Here is a 15427-nt window from a genome sequence, read left to right as displayed (position 1 = left end):
GGAAAATTTTTGTACAAGAGTTCTGCTCTGTGAGTGTCTTCTACTCTGTCCTGTCTTTGCACTGTTTTACCTCGTGTGGTGAACTCTTTATGCTGGATATGAATACGCAAGTGCATTGCATAATTGCAGGATGGGAGCCAATACTGAAAGAGCTCACACAACTTGAAAAAGATGCCAGGCTTCCTGGGACGGTCAACGGGAGCTTTGAATGGCAGGACAGTGTACTAGTGGCCAGCCTGTTGCAAGGCCACTGGCTCATGTTGAAGAACGTCAACCTGTGCACGTGAGTATGGCTTGGGTGGTGGGATTGAATCGTAGCAGTGTTGTGGATGGTATAGTTTTATCGTTTCAAGTTCAGACATCTGAAACTCGTTACCTGTCTTTTTGTTAGTTTTCACATCTTTTTTTTAGCCTTGGCATCATTTGTTTTACGTAATTTGGTGTAAGGGCAATGCACTTACAGGTAAGCCATTGCATCTCCCTCTAGTATACATTTTTAACTTTTCCGTGTTGCCCTTATAATGGGGCACAACATGCTGTAGCAACTGGCACCTACTGCATTGTTTTGTTGTGTTCTCCGTTTGATGAGGCTGCAGCGGTTTAATTGTATGTGGAAGCAGTACTTAAATTTCTGCAACCAAATTACTACAGGGCATCTGTGCTCGATCGACTGAACGGTTTGCTGGAACCGGGTGGTGTGCTTCCCCTGACGGAGCAGGGCGTGGTTGGTGAAGCTCTGCGCATCATCAGGCCTCACCCAGACTTCAGGTAGGTTTTGTATCCCGCTGTGTCTTTATTGCGAATTCTTCCTGCACCCTGAAGGGGCACTGAGGACAAATTGTGATTGACGTGCATCGATGGATTACCACAATCTAGCGACAAAGACAAGCTACCTTCACTGAATATAGAGATTATATATGCTAGAGAGGGCCAGAAAATAAAATGCAGGTGTTGCCATCACTGGCCGATCTCGCAAGTAGACTGTGACGCATCAACACTTTTATGGGCAGAGATCCAAGAAGTTAGGCAACACTTTCATTCAGTTCAAAATGGTGATCACCGAGTCATTTTTGGTGTAGACATCACGAGTTTGAATCATGTAGCTGGAAAATCTTTAAGTGCAATTTTCTGAGCAATGATTGTGTCTTTTACTAATGGAAAAATGCCAGCATACGCAGAAAGAGGCATAGAATTAACTTTTACAAAGAATAAAAATTGGGATAGAGTTTCCCTCAGTGCCCCTTGAATGCCTTGTGTAAATTTTAGCGCTGTTGTATTCTGACTTCCACACTCTGCATGCCATGTTTGTGCATGCTTTGCTGAACGATGCTGGCAAACGAAGACTGCTTATGCTTGTGAATTGGGTACCAATCTTTTTTGTCTCTCTGTTCCCTTAGACTTATTATGACCATGGATCCCAAGAATGGAGAGATCTCAAGGGCCATGAGGAATCGTGTTGTGGAGATCTTCCTCCCTGGAGAGGTAAAGTAGCTGTCAAGCGCACTTTTGCTAAATGCAGTGGGGGATTTATGGAGGTTTTATTTTTTTTTTAATATTTGGAGCTTTGTGCCTTTGTTAGAAACAAATTTTACTGGAAGTGTGCTTATACTGTACAATGAAGGCATGCTCATTTCTTGCCGCGTTTTCAGGATGATGGCGGCTGCATTGACGCCTGGGATGGCCACAGCCTTTTGGCATCAGCAGGTCTCGCACTTCCTCAAGCCAGTGGGCCATTTATCGAGTCCCATATAGCACTGGGCAAGGCATCAGGTAAAGGGGTGAACAGCAAATCCAGAAAAACCTTTGTGGTCCTTGTTATGTTATAAGGCATCTTTGTGCAGGTTTAATTTGCTCCCCTCACGTGGTGATTTGGTAATTCTGGATTCTGGCATGTGCCGGAGATTACTGGAAGTTTCATCTCTTAGCTGTTCGAACTGGAAAGCCATAGACTTTCATAATATTGAGAAACTCTTGTGAGGAAAGTGGCCGCCAGTGCGATCGAGCCAGGTAAACCGCGCACAATGCATTTTTTTTTTTTTTTACTGGAGCCAATTTACAAATGAAGCTACATGTATCCTGCTGGAAATGGGCATCGGCACGGGGCACCACTACCCGCAGCTCCACATTAGGCTGGCACTGCGTATACTGTATTTACATGATTGTAAGTTGACCTCCTCATATCGCATGTCAGGAAAAAAAAACAAAAGAAGGGCATGCTCAAGGTCACGCTCCAAAATGAAAATGTATTAATCACTGGTCTACTTGTCCACACATGCACTATCGTCCTCACTAGTGCTGCCATCGTCATCACTGCTGTGATCCCACAGCACATCATTTTAACATCGTCGTCCAGCGAAATCCCCCACTTCGCAAACAACCACGGCACGCAGTCATCCCATGGAATCCTGCACTTCGCAAACAGTCGCACCACAGCATCATGTGGAACGGACGAAAATTCTGTCTGCATGCCCGAAACGTCGGAACTTGCGGCCGGGCGCGCAGTTAATTTCTTTTTCATAAAGAATGACAGCCATCTTGAATGCAGCCGTGAACGAGCGCCGAACGCTTACCGGCCCCGGAGCACAAATGATGGTTGGCAAAGCACTGCATTAAAAACTGGTGTGGCAGGCAGTGAAGTCAAATGCGTCAGACAGAGCCAAAGAGAAACTACCTATGCGTGTGCGACGTCGACTCTTTCATTAGCTGCCACTCCAATTGGAACACCAGCCCTTCCATCAACTATCGACACTCCCATGAGCGCCTAGTGTGCAGTTAGAAGTAAAAAAAAACTCCTTTTGAACAAGTGCGCAGAATAAACGAATGCTACTGGGTAGAGCCACAGAGCAAACATAAAATTGCAACCTTGCTGTAGCATCCCTGATGTCTCATTTGGCTTACCTTTATTTATGGTGCCTTGCTTTGGTTTCGATTGTAAGTTGCCCCCCCCCCCCCCAAGTTAAAAAAAAAAAAGGATTGTTAAGGTGATTAAAATGCACTGGTTCTGGCGCCTTAGTCTTGCACTCAGTAAAAGAAAAAAAAAAAATTCTAGTCCCCTACACCCGTCAGGTATGACTGTTTTTTCTGGGCCTTGGCAGTGTCATCTTCATGAGAGTGGCGTCCCCTCACCACTCCCACCTTTCATAGACGCACCGCCGCTCTTCCAAGCCCTTGTGCTTCCCTTCCCTTGTGCTCCACTGTGCTCACATATGTGCATGCTGGCGGTCTGGCACTGTAAGGAGCGTAAATATGCGACCAAAGTTCCTTTTTAAAAACCTGGGCAATAAATTAGGGATGTCTTCTCTGGTGGCCTTCTTTCACGCCTGACATCTCCCGCAGTGCACAGTGCCAAGGCCTGTCTGTCAACCCTGCGGAAAGCAGCTGCTCTCTGTGTACAGCGGCTGGAGAATGGCTTGCTCCCTGAGGATGCTGTGCTGTCCAGCCTGGCACAGACATACCAGACCACCTGGGACTCGGAGGAGGCTCAGGTTCGCTTTGGGATCCAGGGAAGGGGCGTTGACATCTGGGCCACCAAGTGCTGTTAGCTCTGTCTTTTAGAAAAAGGGGGTCTGCACTGTGCTGGTTGATTTTTGTCTTTCAATTCCTTTTCACTCTGTTACTTGTAGATATTTAAGATGACTCATTCTGTATTGAACCCATTTGACACTTAGTGGTGGTGTTTATTGTCAGGTTTGTGTTTACGATTTCAGTAGGGATGTGCAAATTGTGAAATTTTCGAATACGAATTGAATACAAATATGAAGAAAAAAATGGCTTCGAACATCAATTTGAATATCTCTTCCCCCCCCCCCCCCCCCTAAAAAAAAGCCTGCTGAAAATATGAAAATGCGGTACAAGCCTTATGAGGCAGCTTTATCGCGAAAACACCTGTAAGCCCGTGATGAGTGCCCAATTTTGCCATGCTGGAAGAACAAGGTGAATGCAAGCGAGGGGGAAAGGCACACTGGCATCTGAACGGTAAGGCTGCTTAAAAAAAGGAAAAAGAAATGACCAGCAGTGTTCTGGTCGGCGTCTGAATGTGGCGCAAAGCTGGGATTGGACTACTGGTGAATGCGGATGCCAAAAGCTGCAGTTGCCACAGGCGAGCGGTGAAGCTCAGAAACTGAAACTACGCGGCCAGGCTATTTTTTGGCCTAGCGACAGGAGTCCTCTGAGCGTTGTCACGCCTACGCCCACTAATGAGGTGCGCGGGTTACAATGTACCACGCTATAGGCGGGATTTTGACAGGATCGCTTGCCCTGTTGCGGCATCTCGACTTGCTTTTTCGGGAGCCTCATGCGAAATTATGCTAGCAGACACTCCCGCATACCGTAGTTGACCAAAACGAGATGGCGGAGGTCACTCTCGGAGATTTATGAAAGCGACAGGAGGTATGCTATGGGCGTGAGCATTAAATATGTAACGTATACAAATACAAATACAAATACCTTTATTTCAACATCAGGGATGTTAGGGGGTATTATGGAAGGATCTAAAAAAAATGTGATTTCGCGTTGCGATTATTTGAAACGGGACATCGGCCATCTTGTTCGCAGTTCATGTGATATCTAGAAAAGCCCACTTGCGGAATTTTGCATGAGGTTGAGCCTAGCGTTGTCAGAATGCAATTGGTCCATGCGATAAACGATGGAGAAGGTAGAGAACTGGACCTTAGTATTGTTTTTCTGGAACTTTAAACTTAATCTGAACGATCTTAATCTGTCGCCCTTAATCTTAATCTTAATCTGTAGCCCCGTCCTGTCCTCATCTTTCTGTGTCCTGTTTCAACGCTACGTTTTTTCGTTCAGATTATTTATGACCAACTGGCGTGGGGCCAGTTGGTCATAAATAATCTCTGTTAATCTCTGTGTACTCTGTTAAACTTTAAACTTGACCATCGAATAATTTGCCCAGATATTGTGGTTTTGCGTAGGTTGAATTTGTGAAAATGGGCGTGGTATATGATCGCTGGCGAGGATTAGGGAATTTTCGTATATTTGGAAAATCTTTATCAATTTCTCGAATATGAATACGAATCAAATATCCAACATATTCAATTCGTATTCAAAATTTCGAATATTCACACACCCCTAGTTATCAGCTTACCTTGAAGCTGGCCTTACTTAAGCAAAATTTTATAGTTTCAGGGTTTAGGTATATCTAGACGTTGTGCAAGTGGCCAAGGAAGTGGTTGGAGCTGGAGCAGCTCAGTTGTGAGCAGTGGAACTGAGTACATATACAGTCAGGCTGGAATGAAATGATTCCTTCACAGCTGGTTTATGTATATGAACTTTGGTTGACCTTTTATCATGAAACATGAATCAGTCTAGTTCTACACTGCAGCTGAAAGTATGTGGATAAAATATTTTATTTTGTTCACAGACACTGTTTGAATTTTATTCTGGCCTGAATGTACTGTAGACTTCCTTTGAAACGAACCTGAACGGAACACGAAAATTTGTTGTTCTTGTCAGAAGTTTGTTTTATCAGAAGTACTGTCAAACCCCACTACAACAAACACCGTGACAGCAAAATTTTTGCCACAACGAAGTATTTCCAATTCCCCGTCAACAAACCATACAAGGCAACGCAGTTTTTTCCCCCCACAAGGAACAATTGTCGGAGTGAGGTTCCACTTCAACAAAATTTTTCTGTGTAAGCGGCCGATTTTCTTTTCTTTTTATTTGCGCATACGAGCGTACCCATATCCCGTAAGGTTCAACCAAAAACGGCTGCCGAAGACAGTGAACTATCAGTAGCGCAGCTGACATTCTTTGGGCAGTTGGAATTGAATGCGCAGTCACGTGCACATAAAGATGTGACGCGGCACACAGCTGCTCGCAGTGGTTTTTGTGACGGCTCGGGCTCTGCGCTTGCAAACCGCAGTCATTGGTGCAAGGCGGCTTTTAACTTTTTCGCTCACTTCGCTGACAAATGTTTATGCAAACCAGTTCTGCAGCATTCATTTCAATGTGAAGCTATCGAGGCAGAAACCGGTGAAAATGTTAAACGTTTTATGATAAGTGGTGGCTAGTTTCAAAGCGCTTATTCCGAGTTGGGCGTTAGGCCTAGCAACACCGAGCAAGCGGTGCGCAATGATTCCTTACGCTGGCTAGGGTGCACTCGAGTCTCGCTTTTGCGCCGCAGGCAAGCATTGTGATGTTTTTTTGTTTTGTTTTTTCTGGTCTGGTGCACTTAGGCACTGACCTAATACAGGCATCGCAACTCCGCATCACTACCCTTGTAACCCTCAGCACCTCATACTGTATTATATTTACATCTGAACCTCAGGCTTTCATGACTGTGGTGTGTGCAGTGACAGCATATCGCAAGTATTATGGGGAGAGTAACTGTCCTAAATTGAGAAGAAATTTTGTGGAAAGCATCTCACTTCTTATTTTAAGCTGGACTTTCTCATGTGCTCTGGCATAGAAGGTTGAGGTGTTTGATGAATCGAGGTGTTGAGCTTCGCGTATACCATATTTAATAGTGCTTTTTGCGTTCAGTCAGCTTGATGGGTCCAAGACCTAGTCCCAAGCGCACGCTGGAGAGAGTGTGTTGATGGGTGCACTACAAAGTTCTCTGTGAAGTAAGTTCTGATGGCAGCGAGTGCATGGATGCAAGTACTTGGTTTCTGCCTTGAGACCTTAATAAAGCTTGGGTCTGCTGTCACAATATGTGGGAAGAGGAGTTAGAATGCTGAGCAATGAGACAGCTGTGTCATTTAGTTTAATTGGCTACAAGGAAAGGGAATGAAAGGAAGCTTTTGCCTTACATCTGAAACTAGTGGTGCACGCTTACCTTGCAGGAAGCCTGCAAGTCACTTCTGAGTCTGCCCTGGGAGAACTGCCAGTTTCCTGTGGAACAGCAACTGCTTGTGTCCTTGGTGGCCTCACAGCCATTGTGGTGCCTTGAAAAACACAGCACAGTTGCTCGTATTTGGAGCGACAGCCTGCCCCTGTGTGCCCTGCTAGCATTGACATCTGATGCTTCAAGGTACTGCATTTGCACATGCCCATGCCTGCGCACCTGCACGTATGCTTGAGTTGGTCTGCACATGCACGCAGCAGCAGACGCGAACAGGCGCACGCAGGCGCAAGCACGATGCCCGGTAATCTGTACTTGCCGATCTGTACGTGCAAGCACTCGCACTTCTGCGGGACGAGCCTGAGCTGTCTGCAGCTGCTGCCACAGCCACTCTTCTCCGCGTGAAATCAGCTAGTCAGGCGTGATGGTGCGAGCACGAAGGGGAGCTAGCACGAGACAAGATGGGTACACCTTTCCGACGCCTGATGCAGGGTGCCGCAGAGCGCGCTGTGCCTAGCAGGTGTTATGGAGCCACTGCTTACACGCAAAAACTGTGCAGTGACGTAATCGAAAAGAAAGGAACCATGAAAGGTCAGGAAAAGCACAGGAATGATTGGTGCACTCATCACTGCACAGAAAAAATTCCTATGCTATTTATAGGCGATTAAAAACGATGCTTCTCCTCTCCCCATTCAACTGGTACACGCCTACACACCAGAAAAAAAAAGAAAAGAAAGAAAAAACAGTGGAGCCCCCCCCACATCACTTGGGCATGCCCAATGTGAAGGCTTGGTAAGGTTGCCCACTCTATGTCATCGGGTTAGGAGTGGCTAAGAATATGCGGTGAGGTCTCACCCTAATTGGTTGCAAGCAGCAATTTCTTAAAATTATTTATAAAATAGGGTCCATGCGAAGCTTTTAAATTTAACTTGCATAATCACAAAGACCACTTATACAGATTAGTTGCTTTAGAATATGACCATCAAAATCATTTCAGGTTCCCCTTAGGAGCATCAGTCGGAGGCCCCACATAGAGATCTCACAAGCCACAAATATATGGGCACCGCATGTAGGTCGGCTTCCCAAACTTTTGATGGCAATTTTTGCAGAAAGCCGACACAGCTTCAATGAGTTGTTTGACAAAGCTTCAATGCACTTTCCCTTTTTTTTTTTTCAAAATCATGTACTTTTAGAACACACATTCTAAAAGTACATGATTTTGAAAATGTCCAAGAACAGCGTACTGGAATTGGTTATAGCTAACAGGAATGAACTCGATCCTATTGTGAAATTCACTGAACCCATCACCATAAGTGATGTTAGTTTTCTCCTTCCTAGAATTGTTGAGCTTTGTGTGTGAGGTATACAATGGCAGTGTCTTCTATTCTATTTTTTTTCTTCTCAAGTTCAACTGAGCTCTTCCGGGATCTGGGCAGTTTCAAAATCTGATCTATTGGGTGCTATTTTATATATATAAAAAAAATGCAGGTACATGCAATGAATCTCTGTCATAGGAATCTCACGGGGACACAGAAATATATTCGCATCGTCCAAAAAGCAACCAAATTGGCATTGGCGATATACAGGCAGCAGGTACTTGGTGCCCGAGGTCAGCTCGTGCGTCTGTATCATCCGCAGTCGGACGGAGGGTTGCTTGTAGCATCCAAATTTCTTCTCACTGCACGCAATGCACTCTGGCAAGGGAATTTTACGAATTCCTATCATCCTGACATTCATATCAACTGGAATCATATCAAGGTTCTGCTGCATGCATGAAAAGCTGTTATAAAGCAGAATGCACTCACTCACTGATGATGAATGATGCGTGTCAGGCAGGTTCTTTCCTCCTATTCTTCTCTCCTTAGTCACCCGGACCCAATCGAAGCTTGCAGATTACTCAGTGCCGAATTTATTTGCAAGAGGGTGTGGCCTCTCTGCTCGATGTCCAAGTACATTTTCCGCGTCTCCTTGCGTCAACTGCCTTTCATCAAGACCCTCTTTCCCTCGGAGTTCCTTCTCACTGAGTGGCCTTTTTCGGTTATTGTCGCTCCCGTCGACGCCTTCTTCGCACTAGGAAGTCAGTGGGCTCGATGAGTTCTTGGAAACATGTGACTGTTGCCCCAGTTCTCTCACTCCACAGCCTGCGGGCCCTGTTTGGGGACGGCCGAAGGATCATATGTTCTTGCGAGGGTGGCATGCTTTGCACCGCCTAGCAGTTCGCTCTTTTTTCTGGCTGACTTTCCAGTGCCTTTTCGCAACCCTCTCACCAGTCCTAACAGCTGTACAGCATGTAGCGTCCACTGCTGGTTAAGCTGCTCAAGCACACACACACACGTGCACACACAGCACTTGATTTGCTCTCGCTTGGGGATGGTGTAACTGTGAGTACGACACCTCCACTGCCACTGTGGAGGCAGTGGAGACACAGCGTGCGGATTACCTGTGTCCTGCTCTGGTGGTTGATGCAATCGTGCGTTTCCTGTCATACTACCTCCTGCTGGGCTTTACTTGATGCTCATTACAATATTGACTGCAGCTCCTTGCCTACCCGGACCAATTTTGAGCTAACCTCTCTCTTGTCTCTGCAATTTCGTCTGCAACTTTTAGTCTCAATTTTGACAGCACCATCTCATCGGTGAAGGACAACCCCAACCCTGCGCTGATGCGTGCTACGTCAGCTTTCGCAACCAGTTCCATATCGTCTACTCGTCGGTTACCTTCCCCCCCGCGGCGGCTACACACACTATGCCCCTCAACTCTCATACTGACCTGTGGAAGGCACTTCAAGACAGCAATCTGCTCTAGATGTCTTGACCTGCTGGCCAGTGCCCGAGATGCTTCCTCAGCCCGGGGTCCTTTGTTGTCTTCTTGGTGAGTCCCATACCTGTCCACTTCCCATAGGGAGATGATGTTGACAACACCAGTCAGGCAGCATATTCTTTCCTCCTCCTTCTCTTCTTCTTCTTACCCAAAATGAGCCAGACCACGTGGACACTTGTGGATTACAGTGCCAAATATATTTAAAAGTATTTACAAGTGCGATGACATTATCTTTGCCATCAGGGTGTGGCCCCTATGCTTGTTGTCCATGTGCATTTTCCATGTCTCCTTGTGTCAGCTGTCTCGTCGACGCCCTCTTCCTCTCTTGAGTTCCGTCTCACCAGCGACCTTTCTTAATCATTATTATTAATTGTTATTAATCATTTCTTAAGCATTATTAGGTATGTGCGAATACTGAATTTTCAGTTCGAAGCGAATACGAAGCAAGTAGTTAATTTTTCTAAATAGTTTCGAAGCTGAAGTGGATATTTTCGAATCAAAGCAAATAGTTTCCGAACTGAAGTGTTGTAGCAAAAAAAAAAAAAAAGGAAATTCATGAGAGCTCATTAGAACACACCAAAAGATGTGATTTGTAGAGTTAACTAAGGAGACTGAAATAAAAAATGGAACAAAATAAAAATAAATGCTTTCCAACTTGCATTAGGCAAGTTCAATCAGCAGCAAGCCAAAGTGCACTCAACGTCTTAGTCTAAAATCTTTACCATGCGACGCTTTACATGCTGCTGATCTTAAATAAATGTCGTGAAGAGATTTTTCGGGTGCATCACATCTGATGCTGCAATTTTGCTGGCCTCATTCGTGTGACATTAGGTCACGTGACTACACTGCGCACATGTGATCGCACGTTTGTACCACTGCTGGAGGACCCTGTCGACTAAGTGATCTATTTTTCGAAAGTTGAAAGATATCAGTGAACATACTATGCACGCACTGGAAGTGGCACGTGGCATCGCTGTATAGAAATCAGAGGATGCGATACCCTGGATTTCTGTGATGGGTCCTTGCGTAGGCCAACCTCGCAACATTGTGCATTGTGCTGCTCCATACAGTGGTGTGTCGTCGGCATAGGCCAGCACAAGGCATGGGGAGATGTGAGCACACCCTCTTGCACCACTTCGTGCACTGCTTAGAGGTGCAGGATGCGCCTATCCTTGGTGAGCAGGTTCTAGTGGAATCTTTTTGAGGCGAGTGCTTTATTCTAAAGACGCAACAAAGCAGCAGAGAAGCACGGGGGAGGCATACCCCTACTCCAAGATTGTGAGCACAAGAATATTGCAGCGCCAGCTTTCTCATTGCTGCACCTAAAAATAACTGGCGCTTCATCTCTTTCTCTTTAATTTCAATTGTCGAAAGGTTTAAACTGTGAGGTATTGCCTGCTTCGATGTTGGTTTCCAGCGACACTGCAACTACAAAAGCCAATGCCGCTGCCATGGTGGCCCAGTGGTTATGGTGCTCGGCTGCTGACCTGAAAGATGCAGGTTCGATCCGGTCGTGGCAGTTGCACTTCGATGGAGGCGAAATGCTAGAGGCGTGTATTTCTGTATTCATATCTTTTTCGTCATTTTCATCTTTCAGGCTGCCTGTGCGGTTGGCACAGCGCAGTTCCTGCTGCGGCGTGTTCGCTTTCGCATCTGGGCTGCCTGGACTATATCCCATCACGTGTGCTTGTTGGGGACGTGCCAAACCATGCAGCCATTGAAGGTCGAGTTTGTGGACATGGCTGCCACGCCGTGTGCACAACGCTAGCCGACATCCAGAGCGGTGTGATCATGCAGATGTGTCGGAGTGTACGCAAGACCACTGACTGCTTCATCCAGCAGCTGATTTTCCCGAATTCTCTCGAAATATTGCTATTCGCTTCGAAGCCTGAATCGAGTATCACATTATTCGCTTCGATGTTCGAAACATTGCAATATTCGCACAACCCTGTTATTTGTTTACCCATCTTTCCACTACCCATCTTTTCACTACCACATGCTTCCACTACTTCGTGATGAAAGCTCTGGTGACATTGTGCATGTTGCATGTCATACTGACCACGACTGCACATCTGCATGGCAGGATATGTTAGTTGAAGAGGAACTCGGCTTCTGCTCTCCACAGGGGACCACTGCCCTCGCCGCTGCAGCTGCAAGTGGAGCCTGAGCACATGGTGGATGTCGCATGCCTGCTGTTTCTGGAGCGAGCCAGCTATGGAGACTGGTGCCAGCGACTGCACTGGCTTAGGCACCTGGGTGATGTGCTTGGATCTCAGCAGCAGCTTGGCATTGTCAAACAGCATGTGGAGCCCATGCTGCAAGCCCTGGCAGCACTCAAGGAACCCACTGGCCTGTCTGGCCATATTGCTTCAGGTCATACAGTCACTCTGATTAAGTTACCTTTGGGTGGTTCATTTGTGGAGAGAAAGGATTCTTAATAATTGTTGGGTGAATGTTTACATACTGTCTTTATAGATTGGATTTTAAAACAAAAAGGCTGTGACCGGTACTGTTGGGACTGATTCGCTAGAGCAATCGAACAGATTTTTAATGAATAACGATGTGATTTTCTGACTTGCAGTCAAACATGGACCATTCAATAGAAGAATGGCCGCAACAACCCAAGCTGTACTTTTTGCACCTGTGTTGTGCACGTAGCACACATTACTGGATTATTGCATTGTTGCCGAAGGCATTGTAATTGCTCAGTGCTGCTAGAAGTTAAGAGCTATGATTTTGTAGCATCTTGCTTGAAGAGAGATTGTTGTGATATGCAGTTTGAATTCATAGTGGAACCGATTTGGTTGTGAATTAACAAGTAGAGCTGTGGTACGGCCTTAGCGGTTAGTTTGTACTATCTGAAAGTTCGAATTGAAGTATTCACTCTAAGGGCTTGTGCACAGCATGTTGTTTCATGTGTTACGGTATGAGCGCTGGGCCCATGTTTCTGATTGGTTGCGGTTGTAACTATGCGTAGCTGCCGCTATTCGTTGGCCTAATTATGAATGATCAGACTTGATCCAGTCGATTAAAACTTAACTCGTTGAATTTATTTACATGTTAAATACAAAGAATCAATAGCAAGCAACTTCACATCTCTCGGAACGCTCGAGCAGTCAGCGAAGCTAGCTGCTCGTCGGTCGGCGTCCGGAGTACAACTCGTTCTCCCCACTCTGTCCTAAGCCCCTTCCAACCACGGCACCTTTGGGGGGACATCGGCGCCCGCGCTCACACAAAGAGCTTCCGCTTTGGGTGAGCCGGCACGACTCCTAACTGATTTCTTTGGAAGACCAGAGCGCAAGCCTCCAAACGCCCCCCCAGGCGCTCCCCGGGCCAGAAGGACATGTGGCGGAAAGCGACAAGTGGGAGATGGCACAAAAAAAAACACTAATGGGCGGTAGAGTGAGCCCGTCCTTGACCGTCGCGCCGGAAGGTCGCAACAGTTGCTTTCTGGGATGTCATTTTGGCTTTGCAGAGCAAGGGCAGTGAGCTGTCCTTAAGTTCTGCTCTTCCTGTTGGCACATTTTGTCTTGGTTTATGCTGTGCTGCTCACTGGTGCATGGTTTCATCACAAAGCAACGATGTCATTTCAGGCAAACTTAGCATGTGCCCAGACCTTTGTGAACTGTTGCAGGCAGCGCAGCAGAGTCAAGGGAACCTGCCATCCAGCGATACTTTCAGAGGTCAATAGGTTACTGAAAACAGTGTGATCAGTAAAACTTTACAGCAGTGCTTTTGTGATGCATTGTGACACAATTAATTTTGGACGAGTTTGTTCAGACCTTGCTTGTTTTACTTCAGGAGTATTAACAGTACGTAGTTAGGCTAGTTGGTGCAGACATGGAGACATGATTAGAATACAGCACGTTGACACGGGAGCTCCCTTTATTGTGTCACCTCCTCTTGTGTCCCGTGCCAATGCTGTGTTTTCTTATTATGTTCTCAAGAGATTGAGGCTTGTTGTAATTTGTGTGTTCTGACAAGAAGGCCAGTGTTTATTCCCTTTTATAATTGTAAAGACTTCAAGAATTTAGAAAGAAATGTATCTACGCAATGCACACTGATCATGAGAAGCTTGTCTGATGTAATAGCGTTGCATAATATAAAAACAAAATTTCCTCCAATTTAGGTGCACTGCTGCTGCCCGAGGATGTGCCTCTAGACATGCACCAGTTTCCTGGCCTGCTGTCACGGATTGCACTTCAGCCGGAACAGTCATCACTGGTCGAAGGCACTGCTTTAAGGTTGGTGCTTTCTTGAAGACATGTCTCTTGAAATACACCGTTCATTGTCTACACCTGCTCTGTTTCTTCCGAACTCCTCAGGGTCCAGTTGTCTTTGCGGCATGGCTGCCTGGAGGCACGGCTTCCCTGCCTTACAGAGAGCGACACGCTCAAATCTCTGCGGCTGGGCTCTCTGCTCGAGCAGATGCTGTGCTCTCTGAGGGCTTACCTACTGCACTCTTCTTGCAGCTTCATCAGCTTTTACAAGGAGGTAGGTGATTAATAAATCATTTTATGTCCTAAGCCCTGAGGTGGCTTTTAATGTACATTACTTTCATTGTTTCATTTGCAGCATAGGCTCATAGGCTATGAGCGTACTTTGAGTAGCACTTTGGTTGAACCATGTATTTGGTTACACTGAGGTACTGCGCAGAGATTTGTTTTCATTCATTTTTCTCGAAATTAACTGTTCAGCATAATGGAAAATAGTTAAGGGGGATGAGGGGATCAAAGGTGACTTTTCAATTTTTCAACTTAGAGTGATGAAATTTGGCAGTCTGGCTTAAAACAGCATCAAATAATCAGATATAAAGTTTCACAATGACAGCTTTAGTAGGTTCTCTTTTATCATTGTTTATATGTTGTCCCATGTTGCTTGCTTGTGGAAAGCCTAGCATGTCAAAAAAACAGGCTAAAGGTCTGTAAATTCTTTTAATATTTACTAAGAAGTTTCTTGTAAATCAAGACTCTCTTAAATTTGTTTTTTAATTTCTCTGCTCTTTTTTTTTAAAGAAGACAATATGCACCTTTTCTTTATGTTTAGAATGTATCATGCTCTAATTACCATGTAATAAAAACATGTGAACCTAAATGGTAAATCTGAGATTGTCTTGATGCAGACCACATTTCAGAGATCACAACAAAATGAACGGAGTAAAAATCCATGCACCCATTGCTGTGCTACGCTTTCCACTAACAAGGTATTAAGCTCAAAACAAAGTTTCGAGCTTGTACTAGAAGTTCTAAGCTAGTGCATGTGAAGATGCTGACAAATATATTTATTTGGAGCGCTTAAAGTTTATTTTTGGGTGAAATATTTCAGTACGACATAGAAACAGTGTTGGAGATGCCAAAAAGTGTACTTTTCAAAAATGGACTTTTTCTGACATTTTTGCGATCTGATCCGCACATCCCCCCTTAACGGAAACACGCAAAACAAAAGAAATTGGAACACATTTGGCAGGATCTGGGTGTTCAAGTAGAAATACTAGTGCTCCAAGCAGTGTGCCGCACATCACAACTGAATGGCTGCAGAAGATTAAGTGAAGAAATTTGGCTGAGGGGCTTCCGGGAGAGCCTCAGCGACCTATTCTTGAATGACGTGCTGCAGGTTCGGAGATATATGTGGTGATGGCACTTGATGACGTTAAAGAAGTGAGAGCTGCCGAACAACTTCTTCACGGATGAAGCTCGTGATAACTCACAAGTGCCAAACATGGGTAGCAGTTTGTATGAAAAAGAGAAGGGGGCATTACTAGCATGACCATCATTATTCTTTGTCATTGGCATCAGACAGGCG

At 45.5% G+C, this 15427-nt stretch overlaps 1 protein-coding gene across 5 annotated transcripts in view; it reads left to right on the top strand.

Annotated features, from left to right (window-relative positions):
* Window positions 1-15427, top strand: part of LOC149359076 (midasin) — a 147938-nt gene that overhangs the window by 67786 nt on the left and 64725 nt on the right. For 3 of the 5 annotated variants that reach the window (XM_089571243.1, XM_089571242.1, XM_089571246.1), the window contains exons 31-40: window positions 130-283; window positions 652-768; window positions 1398-1482; window positions 1650-1770; window positions 3337-3485; window positions 6807-6994; window positions 9428-9676; window positions 11751-11998; window positions 13755-13869; window positions 13951-14119. In XM_089571243.1, the coding sequence (XP_089427369.1) occupies window positions 130-283; window positions 652-768; window positions 1398-1482; window positions 1650-1770; window positions 3337-3485; window positions 6807-6994; window positions 9428-9676; window positions 11751-11998; window positions 13755-13869; window positions 13951-14119 (1595 nt within the window). The remainder of the gene's footprint in view (window positions 1-129; window positions 284-651; window positions 769-1397; window positions 1483-1649; window positions 1771-3336; window positions 3486-6806; window positions 6995-9427; window positions 9677-11750; window positions 11999-13754; window positions 13870-13950; window positions 14120-15427) is intronic. The other 2 variants (XM_089571245.1, XM_089571244.1) reach the window with 1 other exon arrangement.

This window comes from Amblyomma mixtum, chromosome 2 (genome assembly GCF_055824585.1).
Source record: "Amblyomma mixtum isolate Tamu chromosome 2, ASM5582458v1, whole genome shotgun sequence".
NCBI lineage: Eukaryota > Metazoa > Arthropoda > Arachnida > Ixodida > Ixodidae > Amblyomma > Amblyomma mixtum.
Note: the sequence above shows the minus strand (reverse complement) of the source record. Positions and strands in the feature narration are given on the sequence as shown.